Source organism: Monopterus albus, unplaced genomic scaffold, assembly GCF_001952655.1.
Source record: "Monopterus albus unplaced genomic scaffold, M_albus_1.0 scaffold25.1, whole genome shotgun sequence".
Classification (NCBI taxonomy): domain Eukaryota; kingdom Metazoa; phylum Chordata; class Actinopteri; order Synbranchiformes; family Synbranchidae; genus Monopterus; species Monopterus albus.
The window spans coordinates 2,863,896-2,881,610 of NW_018127905.1; the positions used below are offsets into that span (position 1 = coordinate 2,863,896).

At 39.8% G+C, this 17,715-nt stretch overlaps 1 protein-coding gene across 1 annotated transcript in view; it reads left to right on the forward strand.

The window, feature by feature from the left end:
* pelp1 (proline, glutamate and leucine rich protein 1) overlaps positions 1-17,715 on the forward strand; it is a 30,601-nt gene that overhangs the window by 1,825 nt on the left and 11,061 nt on the right. The window contains exons 5-15 of the mRNA XM_020594916.1: positions 762-833; positions 1,000-1,059; positions 2,809-2,965; positions 8,564-8,696; positions 11,630-11,717; positions 11,861-11,949; positions 12,359-12,472; positions 12,960-13,110; positions 13,493-13,646; positions 13,731-13,786; positions 16,011-16,144. Coding sequence (XP_020450572.1) covers positions 762-833; positions 1,000-1,059; positions 2,809-2,965; positions 8,564-8,696; positions 11,630-11,717; positions 11,861-11,949; positions 12,359-12,472; positions 12,960-13,110; positions 13,493-13,646; positions 13,731-13,786; positions 16,011-16,144 — 1,208 coding nt within the window. The remainder of the gene's footprint in view (positions 1-761; positions 834-999; positions 1,060-2,808; positions 2,966-8,563; positions 8,697-11,629; positions 11,718-11,860; positions 11,950-12,358; positions 12,473-12,959; positions 13,111-13,492; positions 13,647-13,730; positions 13,787-16,010; positions 16,145-17,715) is intronic.

Genomic DNA, 17,715 nt, shown 5'->3' on the forward strand with positions numbered 1-17,715 from the left:
GCAGTGCTGACCAGTAAATTAGCAACTATTGTGGTAATCATTTAGAGCATTGTGATGGCATGTCTCACTATTGTCAGAAGTTTTACAAGTGTTACACATCTCTTTTCATCGGTACATTTACCATTGTTTACTTATCTATGGAGGAGGAACTCAAATTAATTAATGCTGTTGCGGTTCGTCTCACTGTCCACGTTCACGAACTAATCTCTTGTTTTTAGGAAGAGGCTCCAAATTTGGTTTTAATGTTATAAAATAATTACAGACTATTTAGCGTTACAAGGAGTGCAAAGCTAATGTAGAGGTACCCAAGATTAAACAATAAATGGCTGGAAATGAGCAAAATGAGCAGCCATGGGCTCCTTAAATAAACAATGTGAATAGTTCCTTTGTTATATAACATGCTATTATGCTTTTTATGCTTTTCATGTTTATAATTCTGTTTGTTCTTTAGGGTCAGTGTATTGCTGCGATCCAGCTCAATCAAGCAGCACGGTCACTTGCATTAAAAAAAAGACCCTTGTGTTTTCATTACTTTGATGGTCGTTGTTGCTTATAACAATAATAATAATTATGTAATACTGTGTACCTTAATACCATGAAACCATGATATTTTTTGAGACATTTATTTCTTCTGGCACAAAACGATTGATTATTTGAAAATGTTAGCAGGGTTTTTATTGACAGTGAAAATAACCCGGTTGTTGCAGCCTTTTATACTAACCATTTGAACCCCATTTTTCTTTTTCCTTCTGTGAGCTTAGTGTGAGCTGGCAGCCATGGAGGGGATGACAGCCTGTATGACCTACTATCCTAGAGCCTGTGGATCCTTACGGGTAAGATGAACTAATGGAGAAAGAACACAAGGAAGATGGAAGTGGAGGAGATTTTTCTCAATATAATAACTTTTAAGCTAGTTATAAATAACTTTAAGATTATCTATATTTCACTTAAATTATTTGAGGAAAAATGAGAAACGTGTTGTCTTTTTTCCTCCTTTAGGACAAGCTGGGAGCCTATTTCCTTTCCAAAATGGAAAGCACAAACAAGAAAACACAAGAGGTTGTGCTTCTCACCTTTTCTGTCCTTCATGCAGGGTTGTGTGAAACTGTAGCCGTGTTTATTTGTGCTTTAGAACATAACCACTGCAAAACAATCAGAAAATGTTTTATTTATCCGATTGACTGCTTTTTTTCTTGCGCTGCTCACTCTTTTCACTCACACTTCACCACTGCTCGCTTAGTGGCATGGATTTAGAGCAAGCAGTCAAATTTGGCCACAAAGATTAAAAAAAAAAAAGACTGATCCTTTCCTTTCTACCAAAGAGAAGTTGAAAAGAATCATATTGCTTGCAAACGTAACACCATAACAGCTGAAGCGATTACATCAGTCCTGTCTTGTCACTCAGACAGGACAGTGTATATACAATTGCAAGACAAAGTAATGGCACTCTTTGCAGTTTTCTGCATAAATGTGATCTGATCGTCACCAAAGTCACAAATATCAACAAACACAATCATTCTAAGCTGATACAACACAAAAAGTCATGACCTTTCATGTCTTTATTGAACACACCCATTAAACACACCCAAAAAAGTCATGGCAACGCCAGGCTTCTGATGTCACTAAATGTCAGTTGGAGCTGAAGCAGTTCTATAAGGACGAATGGTCTAAAATTCTTCCTGAACATTGTGGAGGTCTAATCCACAGCTACAGTGAGGAAAAGAATTATTTGATCCCCTGCTGATTTTGTAGATTTGCCCACTTACAAAGAAATGAAAGGTCTATAATTTTTATCATAGGTTTATTCTAAAGGATAGAGACAGAATATCAACAAAAATCAGAATTGCACTTCCCAGCTTAGTAATTTTCATTGGGCATGTAGTTCCCGTCAGCGGACTGGGAGATCTGCTCTTACTACCATTTAAGTCGGAGCCAGTGCCTACTTTGTGAACTAAAAACCCATACATAACGAGCTATTAGTGTAATCTAAGAAACACATCAAATGAAGCACAGTACCACATGCGTGCGCACACACAGGCACTAAAGCCGCGCTGCACAGACATTGTCGCACAGATCAAGCAGATAAACCTGTGGAGGAACAAGAGTAGAAAAACTGAAGTGATATCCGATGAGTGTGTTCAGAGCTAAAGTCCTAAACTTTCCTGCAGAGGTGCTGCTCACAGCACTTGGTTTAGAGAAAGCAAAACTGAAAAGCTGTTTCAAATGAAACATTAGAGCAGAATTCAAAACCGAACATGAGCCGCTGATGTGACATCGCCTATTGTGCCTCCATGATTCTCCCTTCTCCACTTTTATCTCTTGCTGTATTGTAGGAAAATGCAGCACTTCATTCAAGAGTTAAAGTTATGTTGCATCGGAATACAATCTAATGACCCAATATGTTCACTACAAAGCGTTTCAACATTTGCAGTGTAGTTGCATAGGCTATGTAGGAGTGTAATTTTTAGACGAAAGTGTGTCTTTTTGGCCACAACAGGCCCTGAAATTCAGAAAAACCTGGGTACTAGTCACGAGAGCATAAATGAGTAACAGAGCCTAAGAGTGTCTGTCTCTTTTCTGTAGCATAGAGTTGACTATGGTTCCACCGCGGTCCAGCCAGCAATTTAAGATGGCTACATCTATCTATTTGAATTTATATTAAATGTATATGATTTTTTTAATACTGAGCTCGATTTATGTGCAGAAAAGTACAGCACAGTCTCAACAAGTGAAGCAAAATATAACAATTAAAGCAGTTTTTCTTCAGGCTTTTTAACATTTTTGCATCTCTCACTGTCATTCTGTCAGATGGCTTGTCAGTGTTATGGTCGCCTGCCTTGTTTGGGGGGTGTGTTGGACAGAGGAGTGAGTGCTGGCAGAGCTGAGGGCTGGACTAAGCAGATTCACTGTTTATTGGCCTCAGCCAATAACCTGTTGGCTCAGATCTATCAGGGTTCGGAAACAGGTACAGTGTTTAATTTATTTTATTTTTATAAGTGATTGTTGAATTTTTCTGTAGAACCTGGGTCTGTTTCTAATTTTTTTGTTATGTAATTTATTGTGGTTGTTTTTTAAATAATAGCAACACATAAACCTAGCCCCACACAGACAGCAAGCATACTTAGATTTTATATGGTACATAATGCTGAATTTTGAATTGTGAGTGATATAATAACAAAGCATCACAAATATCAATATCAGTGTTTTGATATGGAGAGGGGGAGTCTTATGAATAGCAGGGACCAGCCTTAAAATTTTGTTTAAGCCAATGTGCTGCTAGTCACCTGGTAATGTATAGAGACTCCAGTGATTAAGCATTGCAAGAGGGAGTTGCAAGAGAAAGATTTAAAACTGATAAAAATTGAAGCAGCAGAGGTGAAGATATTCTGACTTTGGTTCCTACTGTGAGTCAAGTTCTAAAAACACTATCTGTAATGCAACTATAAAGTGTGTCTTTATTAGACCCACCCTTCCTGATAAATTTCCTCATCTAGTTTAGGTAACCCTAGTCTAGTTTACTGTGTCAATCGATTTTCTAATAAACACTGTATAATTTTTTCAAAACAAAATGACATAATGGTCAATGGAATCCAAAATCAACAACCCATGGAAGGTTGTATCAAAATTGCACTGAAAAGTAAAAAATTGAAATCCCAGGCTCATTTCAGTTGTGTGAATTTCATCATAGGAACTCACAATGCGACTATAACATACCCCATGTGCTGTTCCAATGTCGGCTGTTCTGGCGAGGTTGGAATCAATGTGGATGGCACGAATCAAACACTTAAGTATACGCGCCACTCATATCTAGTGAAGTCCCAGTTTGAAGATAGTAGCTCTGAAATCCACCATCAAGTCCTTTAAGTAGGAGGCTACTAACTTTATACCAAAAATGAGCTGGCAGTAGCCAGGTGAGTGAGAACTTTGCATGAAGTCCAACACAGACATCACCAAAGAGCAGAAATGCTTCAGAAGAAAAATGTGAATAAATCACATTTTAGAATAAATCATGTAGCTACACAGACAGCAAAGCATCTGCACAATTCATCAGTTTATACTTCAATTGAAATATAATATCCTAATCATCATCATCATCAGTGTCATCATTATCATCATATTGACTGCTAGGCTATAGAGCACTACAGTGATATGAAAAGAAGTAGAAATTTGGAAGTGGTTTTCCTATTTAATAAGTTCAATTTCTCTTTCTCCCTTTGAATTTCATTATAAATACAGGCTGTGCACATTGGATGGTAAGGTTATTTAAGATGATTTATGAAAAATACAGATTCTTTTGCATTACATTGTAAAACAGAGGTGGTGCCACCAGTATGAAATGTTAGTCTGGAGCCCTGTGGAAGTAATGTTATTAAAATTTACTCTGCCTTTACCAGCTGCAACATTAAATGTGATGAACACAATAATGCATTAGTAATCCAATAATATGCCAAGACCTACTTTTACTCTTGGCACTTTAGGTTATATTTTGATACTAATACAGGTGCATCACAAAATTTGAATATCATGGAATTTTTTTTTTTTTTGTAGTCATTTAATTCAAAAACTGAAACTCATATTCTGGATTCATTACACAAAGTGAAGTATTGAGCCTTTTTTGTTTTCATTTTGTTGATTATGACTTACAGCTCATGAAAATCAAAAACTAGTATGTCAAATTATTTGAACATTTCCTAAGATCTATCAATAAAGTATTTACAGAAATGTATCAGAACAGTATATCCATATTCTTTTTGGAGAGAAGGGACTTTTTCCTAGATATCTTTTTGTGAAAACCATATTTGTTCAGTCTTTTTCTAACGGTGCTGTCATGAACATAAATATTTAATGTGCTTACAGATGCCTGTAGGTCATGTAATGTAGCTCCTGGGTTTGTCTTCATATCTCTCACCATTAAACCATCTGAACTTGGACTGAATTTGCTGGGAAGATTGGCAGCAGTCTTGTAGGCTCTGAATTTGTAAAGTCTTTCTCACCGTAGAATGATGCTTCTCAGACTGTTTGCAGATGGCCTTATAATGTGTCCCCTATTGATGAGCAGAGACAGTTGCTTCTCTGAGGTCATGGCTGATGTCCTTTGTTCTTGGCATGATGTAGACACACCTCAGTACTCCAGAACACCAAACTGACAAACAGTTCTGCTTTTTTATTTTCCCACCTGGTTTCTGAATGTTGGTTTACTTTTGGCAAACAGTAAGCGTATATTGAAATCTGTTTTTTGTTTTGTTTTTTTGTCAACTGAGGTTTTTTTATTTGTTTCTGGAGGTTGGTGAGGTCTGCACAATAGTTTTTGAGTCCCTATGAATAAAAACATAGAATTGGAGTGTGCTTTCTTTTTACCATGATTATATATACTATACACATAGTCACATATGCATAGGTGCATGCATATACATGTATTCTTATGCAAATAAAAATGCAAACAATAATAGTTATATTGTCTGCAATAATAGTAATAACAATGAGAATATGAATAATACATTGTTTTAAGATTTTGTATATATGATGAGCTGATTCCAACCATGTTAGAGAAGCCAGTCAAAGCTGGTAGCTGGCATGATGCGGCTCTTAGTGATAAAGAGCAGATTCAGGACTCCCAGGCAAACTCAAACTGTGGTGGCTGCAGTTTGGTCTTTTGCCACGATGGTTATGGCCACTGGCAATGTGTGATTCACCAATTTCTAAGGTACAGAAGCTAGAGAGAATGTTTAACACATACATTAAATAGGGCTGAAAGCTCTGCGCTGCCTCAGCATTGTGGCCCTGCACAGAAAAGGGATTTTGGAGCTCCTTATAACCAGTTTAAGAGAGGAATTTAAATGCGCTAAGGCTAGACTAGAGATAATGGCATCAGAATCCAGGGATTTAGTGGTGCAGAGTGCAGCATCAACAGTCTCAGTAGGGAGGGAGTGGAATCCAAAGGAGGCAGTGTTGCAGGCTCAGGCAGCTCTTAAACAGAGGGATATTCTGGCGTAGGTACAGCATGGACATGGTGGTTTTGGTTTAAGCACATCACAACCTTCTGTGAGCAAAGCAGCAGCAGCTCACAGGAGGAAAATGGTTATTGAGGAGATTAAGAGGCAAGTAGAGGTGCAAAGGTTGTCACCCAGGCTCAGCAGGGACTGGGTGAGATGGAAAGATGTAGATATGAAGAAACTTTAGTTGGAGCGAAATGTGGGACATGGAGACAAAAAGGATTAGATTTATTCTAGCTGCAACTTACGATGTGCTTCCATCTCCCCAAAAACTGAATAGATGGACAGTAGAGGTCCCAAATGGCCCTTCTGTTCAGCATCACTTCAGCTCATCCTCTCAGGGTGTAAAAACAAGCCTGGCTCAAGGATGATACACCTGGAGTCGTGATCAAGTGTTGAAATGTTTAGCAGCAGCTACTGAAAGGAGGCACTCAGAGGTAAACTCAATGGAGGAGAAGAAGAAACGAAGGGATTTTGTTTGTCCATGAGGGTGACAAAAGCAGGAAGCAAGTCATTTTGAACAGGTGGGATGCAGGCCAGCTAGAGGCAGGGAGAAATTGGCAAATGAAAGTAGATTTAGGGAATCGGCTCATAATTCCTGAGAAGATGGTCAGCACTAACCTCAGACCAGAAAAGATGGTCAGCACTAACCTCAGACCTTGTGTTGTGTTCAGAAGCATAGTGGACTGTGTATTTTGTTGAGCTTTTAGTTCTCTGGGAGGATGCTGCAGATGTAGCTTATGAGAGGAAGAAACTGAAATACACAGAGTTGGCCATGGAGGCAGAGGAGCATGGCTGGAAAGTCGAAGTCCACCCTGTGGAAGTTGGTTGTAGGGGATTTGTAACCAGTTCGGCTGTCTCTCTGCTAGGAAAGTTAGGTATAAAATGGTAGAGCCTAAGACAGGTAATTATGAATATAGCTGATACCACAGCTAGGTCCAGTGAGTGGCTCTGGAGCAGAAGAAAGGTGTGTGAAAAGGAGGTAAAAATAGGCAAGTGATTTATAAATAGCAACATATGTAAGGATTATGACTTACGTAAGTTGAAGTAGACTAGCATAAGAGAACAGGCTTAATAAAAGCGTTTGATACATGCAGCAGGCTTGAGGCCTACTTCCTGGTGTTAGCATGAGTGAGCTAACATGAAGGCATAGTAGAAGTTTGGCTGGTTTGTTGGAATGAATACTAACCCAGGGTGGGTTCTGATGTAGTATAAAAGGAAACGGAAGTCTGGGTGGTTATGTGGTGAGCTGCTTGAAATGTTTGGTGGCTAGAACAGCAGTTGAAATGTTTGCTAGTGACTGTTTGGTGACAGCCTGAGTAGACGGAGGGTTGTGTTGGGTGTGTGGGTGCAGTAAAAGAGGGGGGTGGTTCTTGAACGCTGGAACACACTGTTGATCCTTCTCGGCATCATGGGCCCAACTCAATGAAACACCAGTTAGAGTATGCCCACCCGATGGCCCTGTAGACCTGCCGTCACTCCTGCACCCACACAGAACTTATATTAGGATTGGTGATAATATAGTTACAGACTCACTGGAATTGTTAATAGTCTTCTTTTGTTTGACAGTCTTGGTAGAACAGTGTCAGTGGTTGGACAACTGAGCGGACCTGGCTCTCAGAGCTCACTGCCGTTACAAGCCAGTTGGACCAGCCACTGCTTAACCTGAGCAAATACAATGCAGACGCTGGGTGTCAATCCACATATCTGCTCTTTGCTTGGGTGAGGACAGGGTTCAGGGATGCTTTGTGTTTAAGGTAGGCTAGCTCTGGAAAATGGTGTTGCTTATTGTGGGGCTTTGAAGATTTATGATGGCATGGCCTGACACCCCCCTCTTTGGGGCCAAATAAACAATTGAACTTGTATACTGAGCTTGCATTTAATTGTGTATCATTGACTGAATGTGTTGTCAGTATTACCATACAGTTATAATGCAATATGTTATGGTAATAAAGTAATAGTTGGTTGTGTGGGATAGGTTGAGTAAATAAACAGAAAGAAAAGAAAAAATACAATAAATGTGCAATAATAAATAAAATAGCTGTCCTAAAATAGTTATTCATTTATTGATAATTAACAATAATAAATACTAGTGTTATCTATTACTGTCTACTGCACAGCCACGTCGACTACTTTAGTAATATGAAAACTAAATAATAAAAATAGTAAAAAAAAAGTAATATAGAAGAAAATAAAACGGGGAAACAGGAATGCAGAGAGCTCAAAGATGGTAAAAAAAAATTTAACCCTCCTTTTTGTTCCTCTTTCTTTTCTTTTTCTTCTCTCCTTTTGGTTTTACATATATTTGTGTGCAGAAAATACTTATTGAGTTGAGTTAAACAGGACCAGCTCATTTCCTTTGAATTTGTCACCCATCTGTTTGTCAGAAAATGTAGATATCTGCTAGGAAGCCACTAGGAGAAAGTCAGTTAACTTTTTCCTATTTGGAGATGTCTAAAGTCCTTGTTGTAACACTTCAGAATATTGTTTGGATAGAGGTGGAATTTTACATGTCTATTGTACTCTGATGAAGCAGTTTGCTAAGACCTGATTGCTATTTGTTGAGACAGATGAAATGGTGAAGTATGAAGGTCTGGGAGTGGAGCTGGCTTTTCCTCTTCTTGACCAATCAGATCCCCTGCTGCTGCTGCAGCTCCAGCATAGATACACAGCGGTCTGCCTGGCACTCAAACACACACTAAGGTACAACACACACACACACACACACACACCAAGTTAAAACTGTCTAGAGGTTTTCACTAAGAGATTAAGACTATTGTGATCTGGCTGTCAAGAGTAAAATTATAACTGGGTAAAATGAGCTTTGCTTATGAAGATGAGAAAGAACCTAATGCCCACTCCTTGAAGATTATTTATTTGTAAGATAGCAGAATCTGCAACCCTATGGCTTTATGGCACTAGCTGGACAGACGAGAGGACAAAAAATAGCCCACTTGGAGTGTTCCAAATAGAACTTAAATGACTCAGGATGTCCTGATTTATAATTTCCACAAATGGTGAAAACCAGATTATGATCTCATTATGGAGGATGTTTCCTGTAGTACACCACATGGATGGCAGGATTGTGCTGGCCAGTGTCAATCAAAGAACTCCTTTTGACTCTAAATAAAATCAATCAGAATGTTATTATCAGTTGTAGACGTTGACAGTATATGTAACAGGAACAGAGGAATAACTAATCTTAAAAATCTTAGACACTCTTGGAGCAAAGTAAAGTATTTAGCACGTAGTGGCTTCAGAAATTACCTTGACCCACTTAGTTTTGCACACTTCATGTTGTAGATTTGATTTTTATATAGATGTGTGCCATTTTTACCCATAAGTACACTCAGTAACCCCTAATGACAAAGTGAAAACATGTTTTGCAATTTTATACAAAATCAAAGACTAAAATTTCTTAAGTACAAAATGTCTGTGCAGATATTCTCAGTCATCCAGGTCATAGTAAGCTGAAAAAACTTAGAAAAAATCAACTGGACTAGATTTCTAGGTCGAAGACGTTTCACCTCTCATCCAAGAGGCTTCATCAGTTCTGACTAACTGGTGTTGCATTCATGGTCTGGGGTGAGGTTAGTCCTGTTGTTTAGCGTGTCATCCTTCAGCAGTCTCTTCTTCACCGCCCTGACAGCCTCTGTGGTGGGGATGCAAGTGAACAAGGATGTGACATACTGTATGAGGCCATGGTCTCGTCCTGCTCCAGCTGCAGTTGTTGGACTTTCCTTGCAAAGTCCTGGGAGTTTATTATGTGGTTTTCTGTGTTTCCCACCAAAGGAGCCAGAATGGGGGCCACGTGCTTGGCTATGTTGTAAGTCACAGAGTTGATGCTGCTGACAATGGGTCTGAGTGGGGCCCATTCCTTGTGTATTTTGGGTAGGCCATAAAGGCAAGGGATGGACTCCCTGGGGTATAGTCTGTAGTATAGTCGTCGGTCATGAGGCCTGGATGACTTGTAATTGTTTACTTCTAAACTCAGACAAAACTGAAGTTATTGTACTTAGGCCTTGAAATCTTAGAAATATGCTATCTAACCATATAGTTACTCTAGATGACATAGCCCCAGCCTCCAGTACTGCTGTGAGGAACCTTGGAGTCATTTTTGACCAGGATATGTCCTTTAAAGAGCTCATGGCATGCTTATTTCCAGCCATTTAATTTTTAATCTTGGTAACCTCTAGATATCTTTGCACCCATAATAATTCCAAATAGTCTATAATTATTTCAGAATGATAAAACCCAATATCAAAAGGAGAGCCTCCTCCTGAAAACAAGAGAATAATTTGTGCACCCACCCCCCTCCTGCTGCCGGTCAGGGAGCCATGACAATGCATAAACAAAAAAACCTTTGACAACATACTTTACACCTTGTTTTTTGAGCTTTCAGTCACATTTAAGATGATAATTTACCATTGTAACATTGTTGATGATTCAAAAAACACAGACAAGCATGCCATGGGCTCTTTAAATCACACATAAACCAAGTCTGTAGAACTGCCTTCTTTCGCCTGCGCAGTATTGCCAAAATCAAGAACATCCTGTCTCTAAGTGATGCTGAAAAGCTCCTGTCCCCTCCCCTCCCAAAGGGTGTGAATACCTCTATAGGCACTGTACCTTTGCAGGGAATAACTGGGAGTTACATATGCATGCAAGAGAAATGTGCATTCTCCAGGAGAAATCCAGTTTCTCTAATCCAATACTCTGTTTACAATAAGCATGTTTCTTGTTTACATAATCAATAAGAAGACATCTTATTGGAGAAAGCCAGTTGTATCCAGGTTACTTAAATGCATGTGAACACACTCCGTTGGGTTCTTCATCACCTCTGTGACAAAGGCCTTCTTGCCCAGTTACTTAGACTGGCTGGATGGCCAGTTCTAGGAAAAGTTATTATTTCACATTTATTGAAGCTACCATGCTCCTGGGAAAACTCAAAGCTTTAGAAATTATTTCATACCTTTGTCCTGATCTGTCTCAGCAAAATTCACAGAGGTCTACAGATAATTCCTTGGACTTCATAGCCCTGGTTTTTCTCCTGATAAGCAGTGAAAATTGTAAGACCTTACATACACAGGCATTTACCTTTCTGTTCTGTGCCCAAACAAGTCAGTTTGGTACAAGTGGACTCCAGTCGTTATCTAGACAGATCTAAATTTTGATTAAATTAAGTGGAATGCACGTAACCAATTTGAACTGCCACAGTGAGTCTTGCTTAAGGGGGATTTGTTAGGATTTTCCTCTATAATAATAATAGTAAGATCTACACCTTACTTTGTAAAGGTATTTGTATTATGTAAATAAAAGATTCCAGTTTTAGATTTTTTAATAAACTTTCTATGATTTCTTAAAATATGTTTTCACTTTGTTATTATGGGTTGTTGGGTGATGTTTGATGAGCTAAAATGGCAGTTTTGCAAATTTTACAATTAAATTTTCAACACAAAGTGTGCAAAAAGTGAAGTGGTCTGAATACTTTCTGAAGCCACTGTGCAATGCATTCACTGGTCTTTTTCTCACATATCAACAAGGATAAAAACTAAATGCCAAGCAAAGTAGTAAAAGGGTTTTTGGAAATGACAGTCCTAGGATTACAGGTGTTTATTCTGGTCTGCTCTTGTCAGGTTGGATCCATCCTCAGCTGTTCGTCTGCCTGTCAGACCAATACTCAACCTGGTGTGTCGAGCCCTTGCCGTCAGCTCCAAGAGCATAGTGAGCATTCATATATACACAATAACTATTAACAAACAGTGGTGGTATACCATCAGCCAGTGCTTTTGCATAAATGTTTATAAAATGTATGTCAAACATATGATATCAATCCCAGCTCATTCATATTTGGTTCTCTGTGTCAGAATTTAACCGGAGATGGAAGTGTGAGGATGCTGGTCCTGCCCATTATACACATCAACACATTGGCGGTCCTGGCAGCTCTTGTCACAGCGTGAGTACTAACCGACACACACAGACACAGGGTGCCTGTAGGTTTGTAGTCTTTAAAACATCGTCTCTGTGATGACATAACCACAACCTTATTTGTATAGCACCTTTCAAACAGGATCGTGCAATTCAAAGTGTTTTACAGATGACTGACAAAAATATGAATAAATGTTGTGAACATTTAAAACAGAAAATGTTTTATAAAATAGAATGTAGGACAGTTTTTGCAGGACTGTATTCCTTGGCTGGATCTCAGTTATGTTATTTAGTTTGCTTTGTTTTTTGAAATCACAGAGCTGTATATTATCCATTAAATGACTCGTTCTGAAGAGAGCAGCATGTTTTCCTGTACAGTGTTATTGGGCATTGATGGTTGTGTGTTCCTGACACTGTCTGTACTGTGTGAATTACAGTGTACATAGTGGCATGATTCAGTACGCTACAGTACTACAGAGGCTATTTTCTCAAACCCTCTCTGCCTGGACGCCTCTACCTGAAGCTACTCTGGGACAGCAGAGAGCCTACAGGTAACTGTACAGGTTCCATACCTCATCTTTATACTTCACTAATAAAAACTAACCCCTAGTGTATAAGTTAAATGGTTTGGAGTGAGTAGCACATTGTTGACGGTGTTCTACAACTCTGTGTTCAAGTCTGTTTTAACCTTCTCCATAATATCGGAATTTGACAGCGGAGCACAGTGCCCACCGCATTCTATCTGAAAATGGCTTTACACTGCTTTATCTTGATATCTGTGTCCTGTTCACTGCTTGTCAGTTTAAATTACTGTCTCTTTTGTTGTGGCACAGTTAAAATTGATTAATTTTAAAAGGCCTACATTTACTATGTGTATGAATGGTACACACTGATGAATGTGAAGTGTACATTTAGTCAAACTATCTGGGATATACAGTATGATAAAGCTGGGGAGCTAGCAGGGAGTTGGAAGGAGGAGAAATAATTTGATAGGTAGTTGAAGCATTTGTTTCTTGTGTGTTTCCTTTCATTCCACAGTTCAGTTCGGGCATCAGTGTACAGAACCTTAGAGCTCTGGGTTCAAGTGGCTGGAGCCTCTGCAAGCATTCTTCAAGGAGGCCCAGGCCATTTAGAACTCCTGTTTAATCACCTACTCAGTGACATCACACCAGGGGCGGAGTCTGTCAAGGTGAGTCTCCTCTGTGTTTACTTTAACCAGCCTGTGAGGGGCTGCCACTGAATGATCATGACAGGTATTATGTGCAGAGGAGTGACCTGTTTAAAAAAAAAAAAAGCACAGGAAGTCTAATCTGACCCTTCTGACAATGGTCGCTTGCTTAGAAATCAGATATGATTTGAATCTAAGACCACATTTGCAACTCAACTCTGATATGAAAAAATCTAATATGATTTGTTCACATGTTTTGTGAAAAGATCAGAGTTCTGGGTCACTTGGAGGAAAAAGAGTTGGCAGCAACAGTGGGCCACTTGATTATGTAATGTAAACATAGCTTAAATGTTGTCTCTGTTGCTCCCTTTGTCTCTCTGTGCTGTGTGGACCTTTTTTCCAGCTCCGGGCAGGTCTATCAGCTGACGTGGTTCCTGGAGGAAAACCAGGCCCTCGGAGGACGAAACCTTTGGTCATAGCAGATGCAGGGGGCCCGTCACTGCAGAGGAAAGGAGACCCTCTGGCCAATCAGGATACTTGTCTTTCAGCCCTCAGAGGTGCCTTGCTGCCCTAGTCTTAATCAGTCTTTTGTAACTGGTCCTAAATTTGGTGCAGTCACACAGATGTTTTCTTCTTTACAGTGCTGAGACAAATCATAATGACAAGTGGCACACTGCTAAAGGATGATATACATAAGGTAAATGTTGTTGTTATAAGCTCAGAACATTAAAAAACATTTGATTTCTTAACTGTAACATGAACGTTTTCACTATGACTACTAAACTAACTACTATTACTTTGACGAGGGATATGACAGACTACATGTTTGTACCCTGCAAGGGCCCAGGAGTAAACACAGAATAGTGTCTGTGGTGTGTGTGAAACTGGCTGCTTGTTTTCGGGAAGGCATAAGAAATGAGGGTGGACCCATCTTTGGGTCACATGAAGAGGGCAGCAGCCTATGTGTTTTCTGTCTTTCATGGAAAACAGTGTTTTACTGGTAGTAAAAATGAAAGCTAGCTAGCTAGCTCTGATAGGGTAGCTACTCCACAAAGCTAAATGTGAAAGTCAGCTTGCTAATGTTAGAATGTTATTTGTATCACTGATATTTAATGAGTATCATTCTGTCCAGTATTCCAAAAATATTGTGAACAGAAGAGCGATCTGTGCTTCTAGTGGTCAGTGTCGGCCCACCATGTCTTAGACACTGGAAAGAAAAAAAAAAAACAGGCTTTGTATTTGGACATCAGGAGGCATCCCAGACGCATCATCGACCGTTTACCAACCACTGTTTGCCAATTCCGACACTCTATGACCGCTGGGTTGGGCTGTTAGCATGCTTAAATCATGTAGTCTGAAACAGGCATTACTGGGAGTTAACACTAGATGGCGCATTGATAACAGCTTGGCTCTGTGTTCAGTTGACAGACTGGTCTAGTACATATTAGCTTGCTGCAAAGGGGGCTTGGGGAGAGGAGAGGAGGTTGAACATTGTCTGGTCTTCTTTTTCTGCACATTAAATATAAGTAGGTGTGAAGATTTGGAGTTGTTTAAAGGCACCTGATGAAGCTGGGGAGATTAATCAAAGTAAAATAATGAGTAATATAACATTATTTTTTTTACTGATGAGTAATTACTAAAGTAATGTAATACATTTTTAATGAGCAGTGTTTAATCAGTAATTTATTACAACCTTCAAGTAACACTGCTAAACATTCAACAGAGCAGGACTAACCAGTTCAGTCAGCTACTGTAGAAACTGATTGGATTAAAAACCTGCACCCTCTTCACCAGGACTACAAACTGCAGAAAATGATCATGTTTGTTTCTGTGGTTTCCTGTAGAGGGAAGGTACATTTTAAGTCTCTTAAAGGTTTCCCTCACTTTTACTTGAGTCTTAGTCCTGCCCACATATTATGCAAGGAATAAATGTGAGGAGAGAGGAGTCAAGGAAACACATTATTAGGGATTTGAGACATCCTTTCCTCCAGTCCATCATGTGAAGGGTCCAGTCATCAACTGCTTTCTGATAAAGGAGTGTGTCAGTCCACAGAACCCTTTCGTAGAGGATGGTCTCGTGTATACTGTACTTACTGTATGGGCTCCTACAGCGTCTTCCTTGATCTTCACTCCTCAAGCACAGTTTTGGGACATTGAGGATCCTCGCTCGACCATGAGATCATTCCTTTTGAGCAAGGATTGAGGACTGAGGAACAATCATAAAATCCACTGTACCTGTAGGAACCTAGTGAAAGGAGAACCCGTGACAAGCGTTTACGGGTTCTCCATTTTTTCCACTATCTTCCACTCACCTTGCAGGTGCATTCTGGGAGAACTACATTTTGGCACTCCTCAGGACTGGTACTCAAACTGAAGGAAGGCAGAGGGTGCTGGCAGAGCTGTCTCCCATAACTGTTAAATGTCAGCTTCTTCACTCGTCAACCTTGAGCGTTACATGAACAGTATGTAAACGCACTCACTGGTTTAGAAGTAAAACAAGGGCTTCACTTGTTGGTTTTGAGGCAAAACAGGTTTAGCGGTATAAAGCTGTGAAGATGTCACATTTTTGCTAATTTGTTTTGTTTTGTTTTTTTGCTTGTTCAACAGTTGTTTGATCAACTGTTCATACAGTCTCAGTTACTGGCTGATTGTTGTACTGTGGATTCACCCAGAGTAGGACATCTTCTGAAGCTGTGTCAAGTGATGGTTAAGGGAAGCACGGGATGTACCACTCATTAGGTACAACAGTGAAAACCTAGCTAAAGAGACTTGGGATGTACCTATAGTGCTCTTGGACAGGATAATGGCATGGATGGTTCTCTTTTCCGTCTTCATCATATAGCTACTCGCTCTAATGCGCAATGCAGTGGCTAGCAGATAACAGTCTCTGGTTTTCTGTTCTTTTTTGATTTTTCTCACAGCGTCTCCATGATGTTGTTCTGCCACTGTGTGTGCGCCTGCAGCAGCAACAGTCCAGCAGCAGTACTGCATGTGAATCTGCGGGGGCCATCAGCGGGCAGTACAGCAGTGCCCTCTCTCGACGAGAGCTATACCGGTACTGCCCTTTAAAATCCCTTTCTGTAGCATTTTCAGCAAATGAAATACAGAATCATTTGTAATACAGACACATCTGAATCAGTTAACTAATTTATCAAAACTAAACGCAAACATGACACTCATATGTACAATTTCCTGAACAACTATGGTAGATTTTGGAACACACCTCCACCACAGTTACCAAAACATTAAACGAGGGAATATCTTTTGGAAGAATGGTGTTCCATCCCTCGAGTAGACCAGTAGAATCAGTGCCAAGTTGTGGTGAAGCGGTTCTGGTGACACACTGTGGCCCAACACCTTACTAAGACACTTTATGTTTTACCTTTAATTTGTCATATGTGCACAAGATAAGCTAATGATGTTTGACTTAGCTACAAAAAAAACTTTAAATACTCTTAAATATAAAAACAACTACTCTGCATCATTCTCTATATCTCTCTGGTCTGAGTCAGGCCATAGAATTTCATTCACATCACATAAGGTGTTAACACTGCCAGATAGCATAGAAAGTGTGCTCTGCTGTGCCTTATACACCAGTGGCTGGCTTTCCTTTCTGTTAAAGATTGGGAAGTTAAAAGGTTGGAAAGTTAATCTAGGAAGTAGATATGCTGTGTTATATGGAGCCAAAGTAGCATGGCATAGCAATGGAGAGCCTGTGTTACTTATAGAATGTTTGGCCTCCATCACCCTTCTGATGTCTTCCACCATCTGCTTGGTTAGGCAATCAAGGTAGCTTTATTTACAACCCCCAGTTGGGACGGTATGTAATATCAAAGTTAAAACTGAATATAGTGATGTGTAAATCATCTGTGTCCTGTATTACATTGAAAACAACACAGCAGCACATTATTTGATGTGATACCTCATCAACTTTATTCTTTGTTCAAAATAAACTCACTTCAATTCTGATGCTGCAACACATCCCAAGAAAAGTTGGGGTGGTTGCATTTCAGGACTAGTGATGAGGTAAAACAATGAAATGATTCAATCTGAACCTGCTGATGTCAACGGGTTATTGCAGTCATGATTTGGTACAAAAGTTGCATCCAGGAAAGGCTGAGCTCATTAAGAGAAAAGATGGGCCTGCGGCCGCCAGTTTTCCAGCGTGTGTGTGAGGAAAATCATTGAAAGTAAAGATGTTTAAAAACAATGTTCCTCAAAGAAAGATAGGAAGGGATTTAGATGTGTCACCTTCTACGGTGCAGAACATCAATAAAAGATTCAAGGAATCTGGAGGGATTTCAGCGTATAAAGGGCACAAGCCTAAGCTGAATCCCTCAGACGCCGCTGCATCAAGAATCGTCACTCTTCTATAAGCAATATAACCACATGGGCTCACAATTACCTCACCTGTGTCTAGAAGCGATCTTTGATAAAGCTTATAGTTAGGGCTTCCCTTAGTTATGCTGCTATAGGCCTAGGCGGCTGGGGGGCCCATGATGCTCTGAGTTTCTCTCCTCTTCTTTCCTGTCCTCCTCTTTCCTCTCTCCATCCATCTATATCTCACCACTACACGTCACTAACTGTGTGTCTCCTCTCTCCCGTAGTGTGTCCTCTCTCTTTCCC